Raw genomic sequence first — 18,246 nt, 5'->3', positions numbered from 1 at the left:
GGCATCTGAGACGACGATGCGGCCGCCAATTCAAGGCCTTCTAGCCAGGCCAGTTGTTTTCGACAAAATATGCTGGCAATGCACGCAACGAGCTCTCCGCCAGGCCGATCGGTTGCCAAGGGCCACGAGATCTTTCTCAAAGTCGACTCTGCCGCATGCCCCCGCCTTGGGTGTTGCCGCCGCCCTGCCTCGACACCAGTTTAGGGCCGGCTATTTCCTCTCCAATGCCCTCCTCGCCCGCTCCAATGGCACATCCATCGCCTCACCGGGCCCCGACAGCTCGGCTCTAACTGCCGATGCTCGCGGGACCACTTCTGACAGGCCAACCGATAACCTCCCCCTTCCGCACCGCCGACGACAAGCTGCAAGACGTGATGCTGCCGCCAATGCACCCGAGTCATCGACCCCAACCCCATCAACAAATTCAATGGCAACGTCTTTGCCTCCCGACGCCTCCTCCCGCCTAGCCGACACAGCCGCCCGCGCACCAGCCCATTCGCTCCGACGCACCCTCTCCGCCCTCCTCTCTCTCTCCAAACCCCGCCTCACCGTCCTCGTCGTCCTCTCTGCAATGGTCCCCTACGCCCTCTACCCGGTCCCGGCCTTCCTCTCCTCCGGCGCCCTCGCCTCGGCAGCCGAGCACATCCCCTCCCTCTCGCCGCTAACCCTCCTCTTCCTCACGACGGGCACAACCCTCTGCTCGGCCGCCGCCAACGCACTCAACATGCTCTACGAGCCCGACACCGACGCCAGGATGAGCCGCACCCGCACCCGCCCGCTGGTGCGGGGGTTGCTGACCACTCGCGCCGCGGTGCTGTTTGCGCTGGGCTGCGGGGCTGCGGGGATAGCCGCGCTGTACCTCGGCGTCAATCCCACGGTGGCGTTTCTGGGTGCCGCGAATATCGCGCTCTATGCGGGCGCGTATACCCCCCTCAAGCGCGTCTCGGCGGTGAATACGTGGGTCGGGGCTGTCGTGGGCGGGATTCCGCCGCTGATGGGCTGGGCAGCTGCCGCTGGGGAGAGCGCCACGGGAGACGGGACGTGGCGGGAGCTGTTGTTTGCCAGCGACGGGTCGAGCTTGGGAGGGTGGTTGTTCGCCGGGCTGCTGTTTGCGTGGCAATTTCCACACTTTATGCCGCTGTCATGGGGGATTCGGGAGGAGTACAAGGCTGCCGGGTTGAGAATGCTGTGCTGGGTGAATCCCGCCAGGAATGCGAGGGTTGCGTTGCGGTACAGCATTGTGTTTGTCCCGCTGTGTATGGGACTGTGTGCAGCGGGGATTACCGAGTGGAGCTTTGCGGTGACGAGTCTGCCCGTCAATCTGTGGTTGATCCGCCAGGCCATCAGGTTTTGGCGCTACCAGGGACACAAGGGCAGCGCGCGAAGTCTGTTCTGGGCCAGCGTCTGGCATTTGCCTGTCATTATGGTGCTGGCGCTGGCACAGAAAAAGGGGATGTGGACACGTGTGTGGAAGAGCGTGGCCGGTGAGCCGGAAGAGGAGGAATTTGACGAGGACGATGCCGAGTGGGTTGACATCTCCGGCTCCGAGTCCGGAGTTGTGGGGCCGACTGGCACAAGCCGGCGGTGATTCAGTGGGGCCGTTCGGTTCCTCTTTGGTGTAACAATAAGTGGAGCGAACTCGGAGGTTGACATTTGTCACTCTTTTCTTGTATCATGAAAGCACATGGATAGATCTGGGCACCTCTCTTGTTTTCAAAAACACAGTACAGAGGTACAGTCTGACAACAATCCTAGACTTTCTTTGGCGATCCCAGCAGCAGGATGCATCCGCGCAAGCCCCAGTTCAGAAGATCGCGATGCAGCGTAGCAGTCGATAATCCGTCGGATCACCGATCTTGGCATGTATCTCTTCACCCCTGCTGGCCGACCACATCATAAATCCCTTCAATGCTCTTCTCCGCAGTCTGATTCCGGAAAACCCAGCATGTTGGGTGGTCGAAGCAGATCCCGAGTTGGAGACTACCTTATCTGTTACAGATCGCCGTCGCGCCGCAGCCATCGCCCTCGTCGAAAAGCCCAACCTCCTTGTCTCCAACGCACCCATCTCCACTATATGATCAAGCAGTATCACAAAATGGGCCCCGAGGCCAGGCCCGTTCATACTAGTATTACTACACACTACATTTACTCCTAGTCCATTCCATAAATCACAACCTCAATACGGCCCTCCCATGACCCAGCGAGCCGCGCCGCTTATGAACACAGCAACTGGCACCAAGCCCAAACCAACCTCGAATTCCCGTGCCACACACGCCACCGTAGGATTGATGTTGTCTTGAGTCAATGACTCCCCGCAAACCTCTGACCAACAGCCTGACGAAGTTGTGCCTGTGGCCTGGCATCTCAGTCCCACCTCCCATCATGACCCTTGTTCGGGATTTCAAGAACGCCATGGATATGCAAGACTCGAAGAAAAAAATGAGGATGATACAGATCCAGTCCGTTAATCACTGGCGTACTTTCACCTCCCGTCCCATCTATAGCTGATGCATGCATGCTTGAGATAAAGAAGCAGTAGCAACGGGAAACCGTAACAGGAACCCAATAAACAGAAAGAGACTAGAGAGAAAAACGGAACGGTGAATAGCATCCTCTCGCAATGTCTGCGGCGCAAAGGTTGCGCAAAAGCGCCCAGCGGCAGGCCGGCGCTGTTTCAACCCGGCCGCGCCGCCACCCAGCCTAGCCAACCGTCGGCACTGAACCGTAAACTCCAATCCGATTGAGGAAGGAAAGCACACGCCCACAACTCCAGGTCAACAGTCCAACCAAACGCCGTTGCAGTGCCTGCGGATCCCGAACCCCAGAACGTCATACATGACCGTATCAAAACACCAACGCCGGGTGTTACACCCTTTCTCAGCCTAAATGGCTCATGAACGAGCCCATCCAGTAAAACACCCTCCTTTCCACTTCATGGCAAGACATGGCATGATCAAGATGCTCCATCCGATGCCCGCTCAGCCCAGACATAGAAAGGATGATAATGATTAAAAGGAGAGTGAGAGAGTAGAACCAACGGAATGAGTGGAACAAAACAAACGCTATGCAGATAGAAACAAAAGGGAATAAGTGATTACCTCTAGCTGCCATGCCCCCGATTGATAATGGCGTCGATCCCCATGTCCCCGACGCTGGGCAGTCGCGCGCCATGTCCCATGTACGGACTCGTGCCCTGGCTTCCCGACCCAGAAGGCTGTTGATGCCCGGCTCCGGCATACCCGGCCGCGGTCCCCGTGCTCGAGACGCTGTTGCTATACCCGTGCCCCTGGTGGTGTGTCTGCTGATGGTGTTGGTGTCCGTAGCCGCCGTACCCCTGATACCCCACCGCCGGTGCAGCTTGGGCATGGTGGTGTTGGTGTTGATGATGGTGGTGCATGTTTGCGAATGCCGGGTGAGGATGAGAGCCGGCGGACCCAGCTGAGCCGGAGCTGCCGCCTGGCGTGGAGTGCGCACCGGTCGTGGAGCCGCCAGTTTCCGGGGAGCTGTAGGACTGGTCTGCGGCGTCGACGTCGTCCACAGGTGTCAGGCAGCCGAGGGCGCCGTCGGTGTCATCGTAGGCGGCCAGCGGCTGGCCCGATTCGAGGCGTTCACGGCGAGCATGAGCGCGAGCGTGGGACTGGATGTTTTTGAGGCCGTTGGACATGCACTGGAAAAGGGTGGAGCGGTTAGGACAATTTGGGAGGAGACGGGAATGGGGGGATGGGGTAAAGAACACAACACACCTGCAACTCAACAACATTCCACTTTTCGCCGCACCGTGTAGCAAGCGGTTGCCAGATCTCCTTGCGCATGCTCATGTACTCCTTGCATAGCCGCTCAAGCTTGCGGTTGTCAAACTCATTTTGGCCACGGCGTTCCATCAGCCTCTCGTGCCTCTTCCGGCAGGCATTGCCCGTCTTGCCCGGAAACGCTTCCCTTTGGATCTGATTCCAATTCTTTCCCATGGCGCGCAGAGTCAATAGTGTCCGGTCATCCTCCTGGTTCCATGCGCCCGATGATGCGCGGTGTTGTGTCGGCAGAGGCCCGCCTACAGGACCGCCCATCGCGGTGCCTGCTGTTGGCATCTGAAGAGGGGGAACTGCGCTCACGGCATATGCGTCATATCCTGGCATTGGTATGCCACTAGCACCGGTTCCCGAGAGATCGGGGTAAAAACCGGACATTGGCCGGGTGCTCTGATAGTAGGACATGGCGGACACGGTCGGCGCAAGGGACACTGGAATGTGTTGTTGGTATTGTTGCTGACTAGGTGTCCGTGTCAAGTCGGGCATGGTACGGTTGGCAGTCTGTTGAGCCGGTTTCCCTCTCTTCAGAGGGTAGGAGGCCGGCAAGAGAACGGAGTCGGCGGCGGAACGAGGTCGACAAGGCGATTCTAGGTCGGGTTTGGTCGATCACGGCTACCTCGACGACTTGGGCGTATGGTAAGGCTTTGTTTGGGCGCTTCGAGAAGCAAGAGGTTGATGGGGATGCACCGTTTCGTGTCAACTGAAAGGGCTGGCCAGCAGCCAGCAGTGATGAGAAGCGAGAGAGATGAGAGACCAAGGAAATCTAGGAAGCAGAACAAAGAAAAAAGAGGGAAAAGATGGCGAACAGGTCGCGAGGCGGCTGGTCTATGGGTTCGAGGACTGAGAGACTGGGCCGGCCGGAAGAGAAGGAGAGGCGGTCGACTTATTGTATCTCAAAAAGAAACATCAAGATGGGGTCAGTACATGGCCGTCTTAGCAGGCCCGATCTTCGCAGAGCCCACAGGGCCGGCCCGGGCAGCTTGTTAGATCTGAAACGAAGGTGCAGCTCTCTCAAGAGCTGGCTTGATGAAACCAAGCTCGTGTATCTATTTGACCTCGCTCGGCGGCCAGCGGCCTCTTTTACTGGCTGACGGGGTCGCAGATGGCGTTTGTTTGAAGATGGGCGGCTATGGACTCGGCCATCTCTCACTGATGTATCCAGAGGGCGGTTAAACGTTGCTAGACCTCGGGGTCTGGCGCCGGACAAGGGGGTACCGGTAGCAGGGGGCCCGGATCTGATTGCCGGTAATGTACAAAAAGTGATCCAGGGTCCTGGGGGCAATAGCAGTGCCACGCAGAAAGACAGGAATCACAGTTTAACCGTCATGTCAATGCTGAGGATTTGCAACACTGGCCGGTTTTCGCTGGTGGTATGGTGCGGTGCTGTGCCGTTACCTCGCCAGGCCGTTGCGATGCGCACTTGACGCAGGTACCGAGTATCTCAGATGCGCGGCCGAATGCGGCAACGCCTGTGGGGTGTACAGAAGGGGAAGTGTCAAAAAATAGCACCCCTTCCCGGAGAGCCGCTCGGAGAGTTAGCCGCCCAGCCTTGCGCAAAGCCAAAGCCCAGTCTCGCCGCAACTCATTTGCCTTCTCTTCTGTCCGTATGCCACGGTTTCCGCTTAGTTGGGCAGCTGAGCATCAGCAACGCTGGACTGTGCAGCAAAAGGTAAAATGGTAGCCCGTTACGAGGCTGCCCCAAGTAATGGGCGGCCGATCGAAGACACAAGGAATATTGGCGGGCCGGCCGTTGGCAGTGGCCAATCGCGATCTGGCCCGATCTGCGACTGGCCGTCACGCAGTCGAGGCCTGGAGCCACCATCCGGAGGGCCCATGTGAACCCGGCAGAATGGGATCCCAATCAGGGTGAGAGTACGGATTATCGTCGAAAATTCTTCCAACCTTAGACACCCTAGAAGCACGGCAGTAGCGCGCGACAATCCCTCAAGGCGAGCGTCGCGCGAGAAACGGGCGGCTGGAGATTACACAAGGAGTGCGATGTCGCAATGACAAGAGAAAAGAACATGGTTGGGGAAAGATTAAATTCGGCCCGGCAGAACTCCCGTCGCGAGGGAGGGCCCTGGAGGAATAGGGAGTTCATCGCGTGTCGTGCAGCACGCGCTCTGTAGCCGCGGGGCGCATGAAATGAAGCAATTCTTGCGGCGGCAAACGGACGCGGAAGCCGGAAAGCAACGCGCTCGACGATGCCACTCGAGCTCCAACAAACAGGATGACAACGCAAGAAAAGCTGGACAAAATCTTGAAACATGGCTTCAAGTGTTTGTTGGCTTCTCCAACCTTGGTCGGTGGCTGGATTGGTTGCTTTGCCGAAGCCCAAGTCCTCCCCAAGTTGAAATGAGGTGGACGGGGGAAAATAACTGAGGCGCGCGTCAGTTGCCTTTGTCTCGCTTGTGTCTGGGGACGCACCCGCCCATAAAGTGGGGTCGTTTCAAATCAAAATCGCCCATTGGATAATCTGACGAGCTGCACTGGAGATCATGATCGTCCTTCCAAGCCGGGTGGACCAGCACTCGTCCGTGTGAGTAGTGGTTGAATTTTGTTAGTGTTAGTCACGTGAATAGTGCGCTACTGCCGCTTTTGGAATGGTGAAAGTCGCGCCGTTCTTTTCGTTCCTCGTTTGCAGCTTGAACTGCCCTCTCACTGAGCTGACCCTATCCGCAGGGCAAACTTTCAAGGCTGGATTCCTCTTTGCGGCTGGACCCAACTGACGCAGGGAGGTGTACCATCTCATCTTCCAATTGCCCGGGTGTGCATCCCTTTGCCGGAACGATGGCACCTAACGGAGATCCGGCATCGCGCCCGGCGGAGCAGCACAACGGAGAGGCCAAGCCTGCTGTGCATTGTACCGTGACCCATATATTCACGTTCCCGGCATTTCATCTCCTTGTTCAGCTCCCCCGCGGCTCGCTCAGCCGCAGCCTCACATGTTGAGGTATGCCAGGTCTATCGGATGGCAGGCCGGAGCACTTGCGGCCCCAGTCGGCGACCGTTTGTTTCGAAACATTTCAGACCCTGGCTTTGACCCTGTCCGGCCACCTGCCGAATTATCTGCGAGTATGCAGCGATTTTGGGCAACCATGATTAGTATCTGGTAAAACACTGAAACCGTAGGGCTGGGCCTGCCGAGGCTGGGGCTGGGCGGGGGCTGGATTGCGGCATTGTTCCGAACACACCCCCGAACGTTGCCACATTGCCATAAAGACAGTCCTTCCATCGTTGCCCACCGCCATGTGACCTGTGCCGCCTCTTCCTTGAGAGCACATCATCAATTAAGTGTCACCCTTACTATACCGTTGGTTCTATCTCTGCACTTCGGCCCGGCATTACGTCAATCAAAGCTGCCGTTTTCTATCAAGACCTAGCCGACGGCTTAGTGTTAACAGTTGTCTTCACATGGAACAGAAATGAGACCATGGTATCATCGCCTCTGAGTCACGAACTTCGCATACTGCACGTGCTGTAACAGCCGCGTGCGACTCCATTGAAACCTCGAACGGCACATCTGGGTTGGGTCTCATACCGCCTGACTTGTTGGCCCCCCGAAAGGCATTATCTGGCCCGACCTCACCGGGCCCCGGCTGCAAGGCTCCGCCGAGTCCCGGCAACCAACCACCATGACCATACCCGGACAGTTGCAAAAACCGGCAAATTTCGAGTGCGTGCTTGCCGTCACATAACAGACAGACCAAATGACCTATTACCGCCGTGGACTTGGGCGGCTTCCGACGTACAAACGTACGCATTTGGCTATGACACCAACCAGGTAGGACCTGCCCCGGCGTTCAGCGCTCTTAGACCAGCCGGGGGTTACGGCGTGGATCGTCTGGTGGCTTTGATGCAGTCCCGTGGCTTGTGTTCTGCAACTGCATGGAACGTCCAGACCAAAACCTCTTATGATGGTTCATCGGTCGAGCGGCGTCGAGGTCCAATATGTGTCAAGCAACCCTACGCCTCCATAATCCAGAAACCCGGGAACCTTGTCGGGTCGTTGGGCTTGATGCCGCACCGCCGCCGTTAGAAGGTTGCAGGAGGTCGCCCATTGAGACAATCGGCACGTGAGAAGTATTTTGAGGTGCAGCGTATCGGATGAGAGCAGTTCTCTCGCCCTGCACCCACCAGTCGGCTCCGGGACACAAGGAGAGCAGTTGCAACCCCCCTTCTCAATCAAGTTTGGAGTCCGACTTTCCCTCACACCTTGGTGAAGCTTCCACGCGCGCTCGCATCAACATCTGATTGATCCGACCATGGACGTTTTGATAGAACACCGACTTATATCCGTACTGAGCGCCCCATGGGAAAATGGAGGCAGATTCATCCCATATCCCCACTCGAGGTGGGCTTCGAGCAAAGTTGGGAAAATGGCTGCGCCGGAGACCCCCAGTCCAAGCATTCCCAAAGCAAGCCACCAGAGCCATGGAGCACAGACGCCACCAAACGGCCTTGGATGCACAGACGTGTTTCCCCGTCCTGGCGAGAAAGCTTGGCCTCAACTCCCCTCCCTTCATCAACCACTGGCACACGACGAACCGTGACCACCATACCATGATCTCTTTGCCGGCGGCCCTAGAAACGGCCCGATGTCAATGAGCCGGTACAGTCTGACAGACCCAACCTACTACCCGTACCAATGGGCTTAGGGGCGGGGCGAGGGGAAGCATTCAGGCTAAATCGGCAACTGGGTTCGGGGTTGTGGGCCCCTGGGGAAAACCCACCTGGGCACTTGTCGCGCCCTGTCGTCAGCAGACGTTTGTGGTAAGGCGCGCCGGGAGAAGCACATCGATGCAGATGGGATCGGGTCGCTTGGCTGCTTGTCTGCTTAGCTCCTTGGCCCAGATGGATTATCTTTTCTTGGTGCTGCCGATTGACGTCTATGTCACGACTCAACACAGGGCGAGAGCCACTGTGGGCGAAAACGTACGACGAGCCCTTCCGGGGAAGAGGTTCGACTGATTGACTCCTGGAAACACCTCGTTGAAGTCAGAACCCCTCAAAGCCCCAAAAAGTGGCCCGGCAAATGTCACCTATCGGTCCCGCACGGGGGTACGGGCTAGGCCCGAGAGGCGATCAGCAACTTGGCCAGTCCGACCGGCGTGGCCAATGACACTATCCTCATTCATCCGGGGAACAGTGGGACGACAGGAACTCTGCAGCTGGCCTTGCGGCTGGGTTACAGACCTGGGATTGCGAAGCATCCTCGGGGGGCAACTCCTCACCCCTCTGGGGAGAGTTCTCCATCACCCATCACTCGCTTGCTATCCAAGCCCCTGCGTTGCTCTTTTCGTGCTTCACTAGGAATCAATAGAGAGCATGCACTCGGTAATAATATGTGGACCCGGCCGGCCGGTTCTCGGCTTATCAGGCTCGTTACGGGGCAGTTGGATGAAGGGACCGGGGAACGGACATGATCTGGCTCGAGTAGATGGCATGATGGCGCTGTCGATTGGGCGGTATTGATTGCTTCCCGGTTGCGTTGCACCCTCCCGTTCATCCCGTCGCGTGGTTAGGAGGCCGACAGGGGCCAGGGGATGCAGCAAGGGAACTGCTTGTGTCTCCAGCGCCTGCATATATCTTGCAGCTTCCGGGTTCTTTTCGAGGTCTTGTTCCCGCTTGATCTTGGACCTTGCTATCCCACGCACATCCTCTCGTCCCTTCCGTGACACTGCACGCGGGATCGACCTTCATCCGTCCTCAAAGCCACCCGAACACGGACTTAGACGGGACCCGGAAGAACGAGCCACCACAATGGCCGGAGGCGACGCGGGCGCGGCCGGCTTCTACGATGCCGCGCTGCACAAGCGACAGGCCATGATGGGCAAGAGCGGTCCCTCGGCCCTGATCAAGAACTTTCGCGTCTTCCGCGTGGCCGCCTTCGCCTGCATTGGTGGCGTGCTGTACGGCTACAATCAAGGCATGTTCTCGGGCGTCCTTGCCATGCCAGCGTTCAACAGCCGTACGTACTTCCACCTGACGTTACTCTCTGATAGTATGCTAACAGCGTGCTAGACATGGGCGAGTACACGACGGACCAGACCAAGAAGGGGTGGTTGACAGCTATCTTGGAACTCGGCGCCTGGCTTGGCACCCTGCTTTCGGGTTTCCTCGCCGAGGTGCTTTCGAGGAAGTACGGTGTGATTGTGGCCTGCTGCGTGTTCATTCTCGGTGTCATTATCCAGGCCACGGCGATCAATGCTGGACACAATTCCATCTTGGCTGGGCGTTTCATTACGTGGGCTCCCCCCTTTCTCTCACGAAGGACGAGTACCATGAGGCTAACTCAACTGCAGTGGTATGGGTGTTGGCAGCCTCGCCATGATCGTTCCCATCTACAACTCCGAAGTGTCACCCCCTGAAGTGCGTGGAGCACTGGTTGCCACCCAGCAGTTGGCCATTACCTTCGGCATCATGATCAGCTTCTGGATCGACTAGTAAGGGCCCCCTGCTTCTTCCGCTTCAACGCAAAACGCCCAACTCACAAACATCCAGCGGCACCAACTACATCGGCGGCACCGGAGATACCCAGTCTGACGCAGCCTGGCTGGTCCCCATCTGCCTGCAACTCGCGCCGGCACTCATCCTGCTCGTCGGCATGATCTTCATGCCCTTCTCGCCTCGTTGGCTGGTTCACCACGGACGCGACGACGAAGCCCGCAAGGTTCTGTGCAGCCTCCGCGGCCTGCCACCTGACCACGAGCTGGTCGAGATTGAGTTCCTCGAGATCAAGGCCCAGTCACTCTTCGAGAAGCGTACCGTCGCCGAGCTCTTCCCCAACCTGCGCGAACCGACCGCCTGGAACATCTTCAAACTCCAATTCGTCTCCATCGGAAAGCTCTTCCAAACAAAGGCCATGTTCAAGCGGGTTATCGTTGCGTCTGTGACCATGTTCTTTCAGCAGGTAAGACCGGCTTCCCCTCTTTGGCAAACCACACCCGAAATCCCCACTTTGCACTTCCTTCTCCCACCTCGCCTTCCCGGATAGCTGCCAATAGCGGCAAATACTGACCCTTTGTCTCTAGTGGACCGGTATCAACGCCGTGCTGTACTACGCCCCCTTCATTTTCCAACAGCTGGGCATGAACGAGAACACCAAGTCTCTCCTCGCGACCGGCGTCGTGGGCATCGTCATGTTCCTCGCGACCATCCCCGCGGTCCTCTGGATCGACCGCGTCGGCCGCAAGCCCGTCCTCACTATCGGTGCGCTCGGCATGGCCACTTGCCACATCATCATAGCTGTCATCGTGGCCAAGAACATCAACAACTGGCACGAGCACGTTGCGGCGGGCTGGGCAGCCGTGTGCATGGTCTGGCTGTTCGTCATCCACTTCGGCTACTCGTGGGGCCCCTGCGCGTGGATCATCGTGGCCGAGATTTGGCCGCTCAGCACGCGGCCCTACGGCGTGGCGCTGGGCGCGTCGAGCAACTGGATGAACAACTTCATTGTTGGGCAGGTCACGCCCGACATGCTGGACGGCATCACATACGGCACCTACATTCTCTTTGGTTTGCTGACGTACATGGGTGCCGCTTTCATCTGGTTCTTTGTGCCCGAGACCAAGCGGCTGACGCTCGAGGAGATGGTACGTCCACAAACTTGCGTGGCACCTGAAGCAAACTGAATGAAACTAACCATATTCGAAAACAGGATGTCCTCTTTGGCTCCGAAGGCACCGCCCAGGCGGACTTTGAGCGCATGGCGGAGATTAATACCGAGATCGGCCTCACCCAGCTCCTGAACGGCGGCGATGGCGTCATTGGGGGCGTCATTGGTGGCACATCCGGGTCTGATGCTGAGAAGTCCAAGCTTGGCGAGCACACGGAGAAGGTTTAAAGGATGGCCAGGAATACCCAGGATGGTCTGTTCGTTGATGAGGTAATCCCTTGTGTAAAGCTCGCTTGGGATACCATTGTTTGCGGATTGGATACTATGTCGAGGACTGGTAGAAAGAAAGCTAAGAAAGAATACCCGGCTAGGGATTTGCAACACTGTCAATTCGAGCTTGGGTTGACTCACAGGCTAGGAAATACTCAAAGGAAAGATGTCCGAGACCCTCACCGGAACACTTGCGACCGCCCTGACCGCTAGCGGTACCACCGCGCTTGTTCAATGGTTTCCGTCATGCGGCTTGAACAGGTAGATACAGCATCTCCATACACCAAGTAACCGCTGAGACATTCGAAACAGCTCAATCGGGTGCCTCATAACGTCCCCATTAGCGCTATTGATACGATCCTCAAAAAGAAAACCAACTATACACACAAAACAAACAAGCCTATCCTGGCTGTATCCCAAACAGGACACTGAACGAACAACCCCATCCGTAACCTCAATGAACCAGACCATGATGTGCTAAACAAAGTAAAGGCAACCAGCAATAGTCGATCTAGTGTCTGCCCAACACCAAACTCCAACCACACCCCTCAGGGAATTGAGGGAGCGACAGTGGTATGCATAACGCCATTTCTACCCGCAACCCCATCCCTTGCAGACAACGCCGTCAACTTTCACCTCCACGCCATACTAGGTCGTGACCTCAACACACCGCCACCAGCAGCAGCAGCACCATTTGCCGCTCCGTCCCCGTTCGGTCCCGCACTCGGCAACGCACCAGCAGCACCAATGGTAATCCTCCTAGCCTTACCACCAACAACGTCTCCAAGCCCAGCGGCACCACCGGAGTTATTCCTCACCGACGACGGACTACCGCCCCTCTCCCTCTCCAACCTAAAACTCCCCCCCATATTCATCCTCCTCGCCTGACCAAGCGTCAAGCTCTTCCCTGTCGTGCCGCCGAGAAAAGAAACCCCATCCTGATGATACCCTCCCGACGAAGATGAACCGGACGGCGGCGAGTACGTAATAGGAATCGGCCTAGGCGGTGAACGCCTCGCGCGCTCGTTACTACCTCGACGATGGCGCGAGATGCCGTTCGTAGAGCTAGCGGCGTGGTGGTGGATTGGGCCCGAGTAGCTAGCCGAGGCACGACGGTGGCCCCCATGATTGCCGGCGATGCCCGAGTTGGAACCAATTGACGAGATGCGCCTGGCGCTTGATGAGGCTGCGCCAGACGCGAGGGACAGGCGTTCGCGGCGCTTGGCTGAGTGGAGGGCGGAGCGGATCTTGAGGGGGTCGAGTTCCGAGTCGGAGCCTGAGCCGTAGGACAGGCGGGGGAGACGGGACGACGGGGAGGTGCGGCGTGGGGGTTCGTTTTCGTTGCTGTTTTCGTTGCCGTTCTCGTTGAGGGTTGAGAGAAGAAGGCTTGTTGGTTTGGGGCTTCCGTTGGTTGCTGCTGGCGGTGAGAGCGAGTTAGTAGCTCGGCTTACCGGCACGTTGCGCAGCGGCGATGACCGATCCTCGGTGTCTGATGATCCGGTCAGGTTGACTGAAAGTGTTGGTGGAACGGGCGAGCCGTTAGCTGCGCCGTTACTCTGCTGAGACGCCCGTGTCTTGGATAAGAAGCCGGCTTGAAACCGGTTCGGCTTGCCGAGGGACAGCGATGATACGTCAGGGAGGGTTACAGTCGGGCTGGATTTTTGCGGAGAATCCATGTGGTTCAGGTACGAGGGCACCGGAGGCCGGGCGGGAAGTGCCTTCTCGGAAGAGGGATCCTCTGGGGATGAGAACTTTTGTGGCGTCTTTTCGAAGTCGGCTAGAGTACCCTGTTCGCTTTCATCGTCACGCCAGCGTACGCTGTGCTTTTTCTTGACTGGAGTGAATGACACCCCTTTCCGTACCGTGCCGAGTTTGCGACGGCGCGGCGATGCCTTAATGGGGGAGGCGTTCGCCTGTTGTTGAGCTGCCAAGAAGACGGGAGCTGTGATGGGCTTGGGGTGGACGCTGAGAGACTTCTTCCGCTTCGGAGTTCCCCGCTTGGTTGGCGGGAACAGCTCGACGGGCATCATGGAGCCGTCGGGCTTGACGACATGGGATGCCGCAGAGTAGCCGGTCTCAAGAAGCCGGCTGACCATGGTCTTGGCGTGTGTGACGGCCTCTTCCTCGCTCATATTGAGGGTCTCAGACATCGACGAGAGGATGTCAAACTGGGCAGTTAGAAGCACCTGTAGAACAGCCGCATCACCGGCCTTGTCCTGTTCCAGCACCTCTCTGTACGCGTCACGCATGAACCTTGCCTTCAGCATCTCGGCTTCCCTGGCTAGCGTGTCCCGCTCGGAGCCATCAACAATGCCATCGCCAATCGGCAGTTGAGAAATGCTGTGGTTGAGAGCTGTATCCAACCCGCGTTCCCAGTTCGACCGCTCTAGCCTCTGGTGGATGTGCTGCCTGCTGCTCTCCAGCTCCATCAGGATCCCGTGGGCCGTCTTGCGCATGGCCGTCAAGTTTGCTGGCATGGACTCCTCGTCCCCTCGCCCATCGCAAACAGCGTCGAAGGCGGCAATCCAAGCAGAGAGCAAGCCGATTCGACGTTCAATTGCCTTTAGCTTCTTCATATTGTTGACCTTCTCAGTCCGCTCTGCAGCGGCATGCTCGTACGCGGCGCGCAACCGCAAGATTCCCTCGCGGACCACGGCATCCCGCTTGTCCATCTGCTTCCGGAACTTGGCAAAGAAGGTTTTCTCGGCGTCCTTCTGCTGCGCCTTGAGCTCGTTGATCAGAGCCATCTGCTCGTCAATTTTGACCAAGAAGTCCTTGACGTGTCGATTGACGTTAAAGACGTTACGGGTAACCTTGGTCTGGATGTTCTTGGCCCTGTTCGCATAACGCAGCGTGTTTTGCGTCTCATCAAAATGCTCGCTTGACGGGCTGACGCACACGATCATGACCGTCTTGCAGTTCCCGCCTAACGAGAATTTGAGCAGGCGGGTGAGCTTGCTGTTGCGGTACGGCACGTGGTTCTTCTTGCGTGGATCGCACAGGGCGTTGATGCAGCTCCCCAAGGCCAGGAGCGACTTGTTGATATTTGCGCCTTCCAACAGTCGCTCGCCTCGATTCTTGGTGGCACTAGCGCGTTCACTGCCAGCGAGATCAATGATACTTAGAGTTGCCATGGTGTGCGGCTCGTTAATGTCGGCATTCCGGTCCTTCTGGGCAACGTTGATCTGTAGTACGGCGTGAGACCGTGATGAGACGGCGTTGGCTGCCGTCGGGGAAACAGTCCGATACTCGTTGCCCTGCACGATCATGTCCATGACCTCCTGCACGTCTTTCGGGTGGTGGGTGGTTAGGCCGGCGACCGAGACAGCCTGGTTCGAGTCTTCCCGCAGCATGAGGCCCTGCTTGCTACCGCCGGGGACCAGCAAATCGCGGATAGTCTCGTTGTAGATTTCCAAGTACGACAGAGAGACCTCGGTGACCTTCTCACCGCTTCTCTCATTGATCTTTTCGAAGAGTTCCTGCATGGTGAGGAAGATGATACCGGGCTGCTGCGGGGTGCCGGTAATTGTGTGTGTCTTGCCGCATCCTGTGGCGCCGTATGCGAATACCGTGGCATTGTACCCGTCGAGGATGCTATCCAGCAGGCCCTTGGTCGTCCCTTCGTAGACATCGCTCTGCGAGGCGGTCTGGTCGAAGATACGGTCGAACGCAAAGACCTGGTCTTTGACTTTCTTGCCGGCCGAGGGTACGACAGATCGAGTGAACTTTTGGACCGGGCTGTCTTCCGGGGGGTCGAATACTCTGCGACGAGTCAGATCCCAGCGCAAAATAGCAACCTGTCATGGGCGGGCACATACAGACACCTATCGTCGACCACCTTAATGACCGATCGGATTCCGCGCTGGTTCAGCTTGGGGGTGGGTGCGGCGGCCAGCGATCCATCGCCGAGGAAGAGTGTGGTATCGTCAGTCTTGACTCTGCTGGCTTTGTCAGTTCACCCCTGCGTGGCCCACCATGTCGAATTGCGGCTTACAGTTGAGCCGCCTCTCGTATGGTAAACGGCCGCACACGGACTGTTTGAACAGGCGCTGTCAGCAAACCGGCTGGCGTGGTCACAGTCGAAGGGGCGGGTATCGTACCTGCGACTGTGATGGAAGAAGCATTTGGGTCCATGTTTGGCCTTTGGGTGCCAGCCGCCCTTTGGAAGCGGGCAACTGCTCGAGTCAGTGATGCAAAACAAAGGGAAACAGAGCGATGACTATCTCCGCCGTGCCGGTCAACAATTGGATACTGAAGAAAATGGAGTAGAGAAATGCCTAGGGCGACGGAATAACTGAAATGAATGAAGTTGGTATCGCGCTTTCAAAGGGAACAGCACCCGTGGAATCGAAGAAAGGAGGAAATGACGTTGTTCCTCAAGATGGTCCTCCTGCCTGCAATTTCTCGTCTGGGATTGGCGTGTTGACTATTTTGGCCAGGTCCCGTTTCCGTAGCGACCAAAAAGCGGGTGTGAGCTGTTCCTGAAACAGGGGCATTGGGGCAGATCCCTGCAAGTGCCTGCAGCGGCCCGATGTGGCTCGAGTGGGGCAACCTGGAAATTCAGCTGCACATTGATTCCCCCGTCTTGTTGTTGCTTCCAGGCTCGCTGGCCAGACATCGGCCTTCAAAATCTGGAGAACCCAACGTTCATTTTCAGCCGGGGTTGACATAGGCACATGGCATCGAAAAATTCTGAGATGTCTGAATAAGGTGGGGACGAATCTTGGGTTGTTAAACTTCAGTTTTAGCTGGTACCTCTCAGCGCAACATGCCATCGACCGCAACCAGAGCCGTAAGTTAGTCCTTTCTTTGGCTTTGACTCTCGGCCCCCAACACTTGATGAAGCGGCTGCCTACAGTCGATATCTTCAACACACACCCTCCTGGGAAACGAGCAGCCCAAACCCGTCCAATGTCACGCGCGAGATCAACTCCGCGTTCGGCGAGTCCAGAAAAATCTCGAGATGAGCCACAAGCGTGGCCATGGCACCGGTCGCCGATATGCTGACATTCCAGTTGCGGCCAATGTCGTCCTCGACGTTCTGGCCGGGCTGGCTGGTGTACACCAAGTCCGGGGGGCTTCCACCGCCGGAGCCGTCGAGAACGCTGAACTGGGACGACACTCTGGCCGTGGCTCCTTCGGCCATCGCCACCAACACGAATGCATCGGTCCTTGTCTTCAAGACGGCCTGCTTGCAGGTGCCGGGGAATGAGACGGCCACGGAGACGTCGCAGCTCAAAGTTTTGTTGGAAACGGAGAGGTCATGGCCGGCAATGATGTCGAACACGTCGAAGGAAGCCTTGCCGCTCTTGTTGCCTTCCCCGCCGATTAGGGTGCTGAAGGTTCCCGACGGGCAGCCGTCGCCAGTCGCGGTCATGGACGTGATTTGCGGTTCGGACTGGCGCTCGTGAAGGGTGAGCGGGTTGGCCAAAACGAGGGGCAGGAACGAAAGGAGGGTGAGCTGCATGTTGATTTTGCGTCTTTGGAGTTGTACTTTGAATGACAGTACTGACTTTCAGTTGTTTCTCGATGCCGGACAGGTTGAGTCGATGGTGAAGAAGGCCCTTTATAGGCGTGTGGGGGCCGACACCCACAACTGATGGACATGGCTGCCTGCTGTTTTATTGGTGTTTGGTCTACCTTGGTCCCCTGAGCCTCAAGGCTAGATCCCTCTACCAAACTTATGCCATACATGGTAATCAATAGACATAGGTTGTTCTACTTCCTCGCCATGCTCCCTCGTCACCTTACTGACTGATGTAGCACTTCCTCGCATCCGGCTCCGAGCCAAGACCCCCAAGACCGAGCAGACCAAACGGATTGTCATGGCCACTCATGAATTGAGAAACTTGCTAGGCCGTATCCCGTTGTATGATCAAACCGGTGCTTGACGGTCGAGCCGTTGCCTTGCACTTGAGCACGGAAAAAGACTTGCGTACACTTTGGGCCGTTGGTTGCACCGCCGCGTCACTAGCTCAGGGATTCATGGACAGGTTTGCTCTCGCCGAGGTGGACTGGAGGCGCAGGCTGACAAAGCTTCGAGGGTAGCCTGGAAGATGTCCAACTCGTTTGAGCCACAAACTCTCTCCCCGAGTTTTCATCCCATCTCAACATCAGGGCTCGTCACTGCCTTGCCGCCCTACCATCCGAACCTACCTTCTCACCTAGTGCTAGATATAGAAGTTCCCCCATTCTGATTTCCACCGCACCCGCCTCCAGTCCAACGCAATGGTATGCTGGGGACGCTTAGCGGGTTGCCTTAACTTACCGCCACGTGGTGGCGTAAGTTCAAGTCCTCAAGTCCAACTCGGAGCAAAACCCGTGGGGTTTTCGTAGCTGCCCACCCCTCAGTTGCGTGGCAACTTGGGTTGGACGGTGAACTTAACTTCTTGCATTTTCTTCTCTTCCTCGTTGTTTCTTTTCTTTCGCGCCAATGTCGACCACCTTAACCACGTCGCACTTCCCGTCCTCAATGTGACGTATCAAGCAGCTAATCATGACCGTTCTCCCAAGTCTCTGCCACTCAAGATCACGTAGTCGAGTCATCTTCTT

General features: G+C 57.3%; 8 protein-coding genes across 8 annotated transcripts; 3 read left to right on the top strand and 5 right to left on the bottom strand.

Annotated features, from left to right (window-relative positions):
- Positions 1–247: 247 nt before the first annotated feature.
- Positions 248–1,519, top strand: N657DRAFT_600184 (mitochondria protoheme IX farnesyltransferase; the record flags this gene model as incomplete). Its single annotated transcript, XM_062790071.1, has 1 exon — positions 248–1,519. A coding segment is annotated over exon 1 (1,092 nt), but the record flags the coding sequence as incomplete, so codon positions are not given.
- A 1,581-nt stretch (positions 1,520–3,100) lies between these two features.
- On the bottom strand, positions 3,101–4,211 carry N657DRAFT_576788 (uncharacterized protein; the record flags this gene model as incomplete). Its single annotated transcript, XM_062789210.1, has 2 exons — positions 3,101–3,667; positions 3,744–4,211. The coding sequence occupies 2 exons, from the start codon at positions 4,209–4,211 to the stop codon at positions 3,101–3,103; spliced, it is 1,035 nt and encodes a 344-aa protein (XP_062645723.1).
- A 1,391-nt stretch (positions 4,212–5,602) lies between these two features.
- N657DRAFT_102003 (uncharacterized protein) lies at positions 5,603–6,156 on the bottom strand. Its single transcript, XM_062785728.1, has one exon. The coding sequence runs from the start codon at positions 6,073–6,075 to the stop codon at positions 5,719–5,721; it is 357 nt and encodes a 118-aa protein (XP_062645722.1). The 5' UTR covers positions 6,076–6,156; the 3' UTR covers positions 5,603–5,718.
- Positions 6,157–7,129: 973 nt separating this feature from the next.
- Positions 7,130–7,821, bottom strand: N657DRAFT_101993 (uncharacterized protein). Its single transcript, XM_062785727.1, has one exon. It carries the CDS (start codon positions 7,568–7,570, stop codon positions 7,217–7,219), a length of 354 nt encoding a protein of 117 aa, XP_062645721.1. The 5' UTR covers positions 7,571–7,821; the 3' UTR covers positions 7,130–7,216.
- A 339-nt stretch (positions 7,822–8,160) lies between these two features.
- Positions 8,161–8,482, top strand: N657DRAFT_647458 (uncharacterized protein). The gene has a single exon (XM_062793318.1). The coding sequence runs from the start codon at positions 8,186–8,188 to the stop codon at positions 8,357–8,359; it is 174 nt and encodes a 57-aa protein (XP_062645720.1). The 5' UTR covers positions 8,161–8,185; the 3' UTR covers positions 8,360–8,482.
- Positions 8,483–9,569: 1,087 nt separating this feature from the next.
- On the top strand, positions 9,570–11,652 carry N657DRAFT_577016 (general substrate transporter; the record flags this gene model as incomplete). The annotated part of the gene is made up of 6 exons (XM_062789227.1): positions 9,570–9,777; positions 9,831–10,053; positions 10,112–10,252; positions 10,311–10,719; positions 10,841–11,401; positions 11,467–11,652. 6 exons carry the CDS (start codon positions 9,570–9,572, stop codon positions 11,650–11,652), a joined length of 1,728 nt encoding a protein of 575 aa, XP_062645719.1.
- A 241-nt stretch (positions 11,653–11,893) lies between these two features.
- On the bottom strand, positions 11,894–16,081 carry N657DRAFT_647455 (kinesin-domain-containing protein). Its single transcript, XM_062793317.1, has 4 exons — positions 15,795–16,081; positions 15,689–15,728; positions 15,513–15,632; positions 11,894–15,456 (listed from the first exon to the last, which is right to left on the bottom strand). Exons 1-4 carry the CDS (start codon positions 15,826–15,828, stop codon positions 12,327–12,329), a joined length of 3,324 nt encoding a protein of 1,107 aa, XP_062645718.1. The 5' UTR covers positions 15,829–16,081; the 3' UTR covers positions 11,894–12,326.
- A 280-nt stretch (positions 16,082–16,361) lies between these two features.
- N657DRAFT_647453 (uncharacterized protein) lies at positions 16,362–17,213 on the bottom strand. The gene has a single exon (XM_062793316.1). The coding sequence runs from the start codon at positions 17,159–17,161 to the stop codon at positions 16,562–16,564; it is 600 nt and encodes a 199-aa protein (XP_062645717.1). The 5' UTR covers positions 17,162–17,213; the 3' UTR covers positions 16,362–16,561.
- Between the last annotated feature and the right edge of the window lie 1,033 nt (positions 17,214–18,246).

This window comes from Parathielavia appendiculata (genome assembly GCF_033297405.1).
Source record: "Parathielavia appendiculata strain CBS 731.68 unplaced genomic scaffold N657scaffold_10, whole genome shotgun sequence".
Taxonomy (NCBI): Eukaryota; Fungi; Ascomycota; class Sordariomycetes; order Sordariales; family Chaetomiaceae; genus Parathielavia; species Parathielavia appendiculata.
Note: the sequence above shows the minus strand (reverse complement) of the source record. Positions and strands in the feature narration are given on the sequence as shown.